Source organism: Alligator sinensis, unplaced genomic scaffold (genome assembly GCF_000455745.1).
Source record: "Alligator sinensis unplaced genomic scaffold, ASM45574v1 scaffold180_1, whole genome shotgun sequence".
Lineage (NCBI taxonomy): Eukaryota > Metazoa > Chordata > Crocodylia > Alligatoridae > Alligator > Alligator sinensis.
This window is the reverse complement of record NW_005842640.1, coordinates 304,950-313,238: the sequence shown is the minus strand read 5'-3', so window position 1 is coordinate 313,238 and position 8,289 is coordinate 304,950. Positions and strand designations below refer to the sequence as shown.

The following is an 8,289-nucleotide window of genomic DNA, read 5'->3' as shown; positions in this document are numbered from 1 at the left end:
CCCAATGGATGAATTCAGAGCCGGTGCGGGGCCCAGCCTGGCTGTGGGGCCGGGTTAGAAGCTGGTGCTGAGCGCGGGGGGAGGGTCCGGGCCCCCCCGCCGTGCGCCTTGCACTGCAGCCACGAGCGCTGACCATGGGGCGGGTGAGGGGCTGCTTTTCGTCCCCTGCACTCAGCTTTTCCCCTGGCCATTTTTCCCTGGTCTCCTTCCCTGTCCCCTTACCTGCGGTTCCGGTGCAGGGCAGCCATGTGGTCTCAGGCCACAAGCCCCTGCTGGGGGTGGGGCTGGGCAGGCCCTGCTGTTGTGGGAGCCCGCCGGGCTTCCCCTGGGTCTTACTGCCCTTGGTCCGGCCCGTGGGTCATATTTTGCCCACCCCTGCTCTACAGCGAGCCCTCCCTTCCCTTCTGCAGTGGCTGAGGGAAGCTGAGCTGAGGGTGGGGCATGGCCAGGCCTGAGTATGATTGGGAAGGGGTTTAAACCCCCCACCCTGGCCTGCAAGTACTCCAGCCAGGGTGTGCCCGGAAGGGAAGGGGGGAAACAGCCCTTGCCAGGCTTTTGGAGGGGTTGGGGGCAGGGCGAGGAGTATGGCTAGACTCTGGCCAGGCAAGGTTCCCTAAATATGAGGGGGGGTAGGGAGCTGGGTTATTCCCTGATCCCTCCCCTTCCTCCCATGACGCCAGCCAGGGTCTGCCTGGCCAGGGCACAGCAGCCCCTGTCATGGTCCTTTCCTCCCCACCACCGCTCCAGGGTTATTCCTCACTCCATCCCTTCTCCCACCCAGGGACCACAGCTGGGGTCTGTCAGTTCTGGTTGCTGCCTCTGCCACTTGCCCCTGGCCAGGCAGACCCCACCTGGGATCTTCCAGGGGGACAGGGAATGGAAGAGGGGGAAATAAACTCCCTCCCTGCCCCCTTCACCTCAGGAGGCCATACCAGGCCACACCCCGACCCCTGCTCTGGCTAGACAGCAGAGGGGCAGCCCTATTCTCTGAAGCAGAGAGTACAGCCCAGCCTAGACTAGGGCTAAAAAGCATGCTGGGGGACTCTGATTCACTTAAACCAGGAAGGGATCTAGAGCCAAAGTCCCATAAACTGGTTTGACCTTAGTCAGTTAAGTCTGATACTACGTTCAACCAGGTTTATCTTAAACCAGTTTCGGCCATTTTGAAACTGGTTTATGTGCACTGAACTTTTCTTCCATTACATGTTTAAATCAGTTTCTGATCACTTAAACTTCTTTATGTGCAACTTCTGTTCCTAGCCCATGGGTGCAGGTAGAGAAAAAAAAGAGGAGAAGAAAGAAAAGAAAAGGAGGTCCAACTTTGCATCACTCCCTTCAGTTTTATAGGACCCTTAAAATGGAAAGAGTTATTAACTTGCAAAGTAAGAAGAAAGCAAGCCTCCCCACCATGGATCTAGTTATTTGATATGCTACCTCACCTTCTTCAATAGACTATAAGGGGATCATTCACTTCACATAGCTTTCTTCTCCCAGCCAATCCTGTGTGTGACACAGACCTTCTCAAGGCCAGTCAGCTGCATGTTTTCGGCTTCTAACCAGTTTATTTTTTCCAAGAAGCAAGCTTGTCTCCACAGAAACACCACAAATAATACAGCAAAAAGAGATAGCAAAACAGACACAGTCTTTTCTTAGACCCTAACAGAGCAATCCAAGCCCTGTGCTTCTTCCTTAGTACCACTGCCTTCCCTCTCTTTTGCACTTGGCTTCTGGAGTTTTTAAGCCTCTTTTTAGCTTCACTCCAGTTCCATAATCAGCTGCCGCTGCTGCCAACCTTGCAGCCCAGCAAACTCTTAACTGGTGACTGCCTTATAAAGACCCTGGACATAGACCCTAATGCTGGACAAATAAGGATTCTACACAAAGAAGCAGGAAAAAGGTACTAGTTACTTAAGTCGATTACAATGCATACATTTCCTGTCGATATGAAGTAAAAGCTACCAGATACAGAAAGACAAACTTTGAATGCCTGTATTATTTGATTTTAAAAGGTAGGCGCAAAAGTAAATGCATGATTTGGTGCTTCTGCATTCCATTTAGATAGAATGGCAAACAGCTGTGATGCACAGCCATTTTTGTACAATGGGCCTCTACCTGTATTTACAACCCACGTTTACAATTCCAGCATAAAAGTTCACTCACTATGTAGATCTGCCTACATTCATATAACAACATTTCATATTCATTCATAATAGTTCAATTCCATGCTTTGATAGAAAGGAGGTCAAAGAACAGTTTTCAGCCATGGAAGGGATGCAATAGGGGAAATCCCAAACAGGGAACACCCACATATTAAGAAGGAAAGCCATGAAAGGAGAAATGTATGACAGAATTTAACAATTCCACTAAAATATTTTTCTGAGTTATCAGATTCAACAGAATTTACAGATGCTAGAAAAGCCATCAGATTTACCAAATTTGGAGTCAAACTATGATATTTTAAATACTGCTTGTTCTCCATTTAAACTACAGAATTGGAACATTCTTAGAGCAGCCAAACTAACCTCCAAAGAGATCCACTTCAGCAGTGGCAGCAGTAATAGTTGTAGTTGTAGCAGAAGCTGAAGCAGTTGCAGCATCAGTAGTTGCAGCAGTACTTGGGCTAGGTTCTGGTGCAAAGGGATCTGAAATCTGTGGCTCAGAAGTAACACTGGAAAGTGCAGCCAGATTATCTATATGCAACCATGTATGAAGATCAAAAACAGAAACAGTAAGGAGAAAGAGAGGGAAAAACCCACTAAACTCCAAAAAAGGTAAGACACTTGCTAGAATTATAGTCATACTTAGGAGTTATTAGAAGTTAGAGTGTTACTCACCCTCTCCTAAGAGATCTGCCAACATTGTCCATTACAACGATAGCAATGTAAAGAAACAGGAGAATTAACAAGAAGTGCCAGATGAAAATTTAGGCATACATTTCATAAACCAATCGCTAGTAAAAGGTCTTAAGCCAGAACTCACAAAAGGTAACTTAAATATATTTAATATACTTAGAAGTCTTCTAGTGCCTTGAAAAGAACATCATGGATTTCAAGAGCAGAACCTGATGTGAAACAAAACTATTTGGAGAGTTTTACTTAAAACATCCATTCATTGGTGCATAGGAGTTTGAACTGATTTGATAAGCTAATTCCTTGGAGATAGTATACAATTGACAGAAAGCTAGCAGCACAGGGTTTGAAGAGACTACTGCTAATTTTTGGTTTAAACAACTTTTTTTTGAGTGAGAGCACAAGAGAGAAGAGTGCAAAAGGAAAAAAAGAGCACGAGAGAAAAAAAATCATCATTTTAAATTCATCTTAGTGGTGAAGGACTAACACACACGCAATTGGCTGTTTTGTTGCATGGGTTACACTAGTTCCCACTTCACACATTGCTTTGATAAACTATGAATGACTTGTGAGGTTCTTAAATGGTCCCTTGAAGTGATTGCCTTTAATCCAAAAATTACAGCAAACTCTGTAAAATGCAATGTCTAAAATACTGGCCGACTCCAAGCCGTCAATACTGTAGCTATTGACAATCATTCTTCTACTTATTTTGGTGCAAATACTTTAAGCCAAAAAGAAATCTAAATTTGAGATGTAGGGACTATTTGTCTAGTGGGCAATACAGAACATTTATACTCAGCAGGTTTCTTAGAAGCTAGGAATCAACTTCAAGGACAATGTACATTGCACGTCTGACTCCCAGCAACATTATACACACAAATCACATTGGATTGACAAGATTACAGTAATTTGATTCACATCAAGAATTCACCACGCTAAACTGTATTAAAAGTATTAAACAATATAAAAGTATTCTAGCCAGCCAAATGAGAAATATTGGTCCAACACAATCTCTCAACCTTCCTGTGACCTCCTTTTCCAAGTAATTATGTTCTATTTTATCTAAATAAATCTCACTCATCCACAACCCCCCAAACTTCTCCATGTGTTTTATGCCAATTATTTCAACTAAATTCCTCAAAAACAATTTAAAAGTTATTTACCAAAAATATATTGGTTTCAGAACTTATTGTATCATATTTAAGAACTTTTGCATGGCAAACTCCAAAAAAAATCCCCCCACAAAAAAGCCCAAACAAACATAAGCACCCCTAAGCAGAAAAGAACCCACTCATTCATCTTAATATCCTTCCACCCTGCACAATACCTCTCCTAGAATAGTTAATACTTGGGTAACATGCACCAAGAAGAAGGGTAACCAAATCAATCATTATTCAAAGACTTACGTTTTAGAAAAGTAACTTTCTAATGTCTTAAGTTTTAAGAATGAGGAAGTTGTAGGAATCCTGCATGTCTAGTCAGAAAATACTACAACACTTAAATCATACACCTTAACTTCAAAAATCAGCCCTCCAAAATTGTAGCTTGTGCTTTAAGTGAGGAAGTAGATTTCTGCAATGGAATGGAGGTACCAGGATGCTGGAGTGGCTGCTAGGGGCTCTACTCCCTTCCTGGCCACATACAGGAGGGGCAGAGTCCACTCCTTAGCATCACTTACTTTTCTTGTAGTACTATAGCAACAGATTTAACCCCATCACAGGTGCTGCCAAACTGGAAAACTTACTGCCAATTGGGAAGCAGCGATAATAAAGTTAAACCTATAACTGTGGAGATGGTGAGCAATGCCGAGTGGATTCCACCCATTTATCTAGCCATGGTGAGCCCATGCTGTGGTCATTAAGATTCTGAGAAGTAGGGAGGGAAAATTAATTAATCCTCTCAAAATTAGGTGTATCCTTTATTTGGGGCATATGTTATATGGGTAAATATGGTAGTTTTCATAAACATGCAGTGGGGGGGGCTGATGTGATGTTCCTTTTGGAAAGGACTTTATAAACACAATATTAATATGCTAACAACTGAATTGAATGGCTCAAGTTCACAGTAAAATGAAATGTCACTTTCAGTTCATTAGATAATTAGCATCAAATCTTCAAAAAAGGCAATGTCTGGTGCTTTTGGGGGGTAGGAAGTGAGGGAATGGGACTCAAATACTAAGTCTGCATGAAGTATGAGCTATTCCTAGAAAGGGAAAAAGGAAAGGAGCTCAACTAAGTCTGGTGAAAGGGTGCCTGTAGACTTGTGCTTATTTCATGACCAAACTGTTCTAGGTAATTGAATTAGAAATTAACAGGTCACAAAATAGTGAAAATTTAGAGATTTTCAAAACTTTTTTCTTTGCATAAAAGTTAACTTACCATACATACTAAAACAATTTTAATACAAAAAAAATTGCATACACACACAAAAAGTACATCCAAAATAACAAATATCCCTTATCCAGAGAAAAGCAAGCAGGAAAACAGAAAAGCCACTAACTTAAAAAGAGAGGAAGGAACAACTACTGGTACATAGTTTTAGCTCACTTTAAGAAGAATGACTTTTGCTGTTGCTTGGACTACATGTACTAGCCCGCTAAGTACTAGAGGTACACCGATATATCAGTCTGATATTGGATTGGCATGGATATAAAGAAAGTTGTCTGTATTGGAAAAAAAACCCCAAAAATTGGCCTGTTGTGACCAATAAATGGCCTGTGCATGTGTGCAGCCATGGCACAGCACATAAGCAATGAGGAGTACAGTCCAGCAGCTTGGAGAGCTGCATGCAGCTGGTAGGTCTGTTGCAGTAGAAGGGGAGTGGGGAGGGAAGGAGAGTAGGCGGGGCAGATCAACGCCCCCGGGGCTGGGGCAAGCACTGCCCAGCCAGGAAGGGTCAGGGTGCGGGACAGAGCTGCAGCTCATCCAGGGGCCAGAGTGGGGGTGGCTCCTGCCACAGCAAGCTGGGGCTGGGGCAGGCTGCACTTGGGGCAGGGCAGGCAGCAGTAGTGCTGAGAGGGGGGTGGTTGCAGGGGGCTGTGGAGAATTTTGGGGTGGCTGCAGCCCTGCCCCCCGTAGCCCCTCCCAGTGCCACCATCCACCCCAAGCACAGCCTGGCCCAGCCCCGACCTCAGCCTGCAGCTGCAGCCCACCCAACCCCATGTAGATCCAGGGGGGGGCACCCCGCCATGCAAGAGCTGCCTCCTCCCTCTGCACCCCCTGGACGAGCTGCAGCTCTGTCTTGCACCCTTCCTTGCCCCAGCTGGGAAGCACCTGCCCCAGCTCCACACCCTCTCTCACTGTAGGGGCCTTGATCTGCCTCTCACCTTCTACCACAACAGACTCATCAGCTGCACACAGCTCTTCAAGCTGCTGAGCGGTGTAACAGAAACTGGATCAGTATCAGCCGACATACTTCCTTAAAAAAAAAATAGCTATCATATTGGCCCCCCAAAATCTCTATTGGTGCATCCCTACTTAGAACCGCAGCTAGACTTAGCTGAGAACAAATGAGAATAGCATTAATTTGAGGCACACCAGGCACAAAAAGCACATTGAACAAAGAAAAGTCACCCAAGCAGAGGTCTAGCTCATTTGGCCACTTTTAAACCCGAATCTGCTCCTCTCCAAACCTTTCACAAGCCTTAAGAATGAGGTGGCTATTGCATTAGGAAGAGATTTCCAACAGCAGATGGCTGTTTTTTTTATTTTAGTAGAGAAAGTATAACACGATGCAGTGGTTGAAACCTTAAGCACAAACAAAATTATATGCTTTGTTTTAATTTACAGGTTAATCATTGGAACAACTTATAAGAATGTGGGATACTTAACATGATAGAAAGTATTTAAATCAAGGTATCAATAAAGTACTGAACTTCCACAAAAGTGGTTTTGTACAGAAATAACTAGTAAAAATTCCATGACCCATGTTGTGCAAAAAGGTTCTACTAGATTCTACTAGCTGGTTGATGTCACATCCTTTCTGGTCTTAATATCTTTGAAAATAGTAGTTACTAATGGTGACTTTTTATGTTGCCATACCAGAATTGCTGCTGATGGCAAAAGCAGAACAAATGAATAAATTCCTTTGCTTGATCTTCTGAACTCAGGAATTCAAGTGAAGTGGAGTAACTGTATGTGTTTGGGCTAGGGTACAAGTCATTATATAATGAAACCTGAAGACCCAAAACCCACTACAGTTTCATAGCTCAACATCTATCTGTGGTCAGTACTTGACTGTGTTGAAACTCACTGTTCAGGAAACTTTCTTTCTTTCTTGGAAACTTCAGTTGGGATCAGAGTCCATTAAACAACATCTATGAAAATCCAGTTTGCCCAAAGCAAAATTGAGTTATTTTTCGTGGTACTTATAGATTACAAGAACAGAAGCATTTTATGGAAGTGTTTAACATTTAAGATATCCCCAAAAATGTTGGTTTGAACAGTCAGTGTTGGCATTTACAGGAAAAGAGAAAAATTTACCACTTGCAAGCATAGATGGACAAGAACAACTTAAGAAATGCAAGAAGTAATAGTGAATCTATTTGGCAATTTTATGGTGCCTCCCTTCTGGAGATTTTTTTTGTTTACTTTTGTGAGATAGTACACCCTCCTCCTCATTTTACACAACACGAAGTCCCTTTGTCCAGTCACACAGCACTTAGTTCTAGTACATCAGGGACAGAACTACTTTCTAGTCTGGATTGGCAGGTAAAGTGAAACCCAAGACAGAGATCTAGACAAAAAGAAATGGTTACATTACCTCCCCATGAAGTTGCTCCTCCAGGAGCTGCTGGAGCCACTTGCACAGTTGATGTGAAGTCTGGCTGAAGATCCAGAAGATCACTGGATGGTTTGGAAGTGCTGCTGGGAGGAGGGGTGGAGAGGAAGTAGCAGGTTTAGGTTAGACTTGCAAATTTCAGGTCAAAAAGAAAAAAATAAATAAATAAAAGAGTGGCAACATGATGAAGTTTTCTTTTGACTTTTTCAAAAGGTGACTTACTTTTCTTTCAGAACAGGGTATTATTTTAAAAAACAATCCAACATAAAAATTTAAAAACACTAGACAAGACTGCTCAAACCAGAGGAAACACAAGATACTGTTTTGTGTCAAATGAAACATTTCAGGCTGGGCCAAAGCAACTTTGTTTCACACTTACTTCTAATCAAGAGCTTTGTTCAAAGCTTAGGAGCATTCCTATATCACCATTCAAAAACAGCAGAGTAAACAGGACAGGCAATTTGGGTTTACAACGGTAATCAGTTGTACTAGCTCACTTTCTGCTTGTTAAGATTATGAACTATCCCTATTAAAATACATATTTTAGTCAATTAGATCTGGGTTTGTATATTATATAGCTATGTTTAACTGCAGATACAGACATGATGGAGCCATAAAACAGTTTTAGTGTCAATTTTGTGGAAGCTGATATATATATATA

General features: G+C 42.8%; 1 protein-coding gene across 4 annotated transcripts in view; it reads right to left on the bottom strand.

The window, feature by feature from the left end:
- Positions 1-8,289, bottom strand: part of SNAP91 (synaptosome associated protein 91) — a 142,994-nt gene that overhangs the window by 52,135 nt on the left and 82,570 nt on the right. For all 4 annotated transcript variants that reach the window (XM_025215311.1, XM_006033520.3, XM_006033526.3 and 1 more), the window contains 2 exons: positions 2,835-2,849; positions 2,523-2,690 (listed from right to left, as the gene is read on the bottom strand). In XM_025215311.1, the coding sequence (XP_025071096.1) occupies positions 2,523-2,690; positions 2,835-2,849 (183 nt within the window). The remainder of the gene's footprint in view (positions 1-2,522; positions 2,691-2,834; positions 2,850-8,289) is intronic.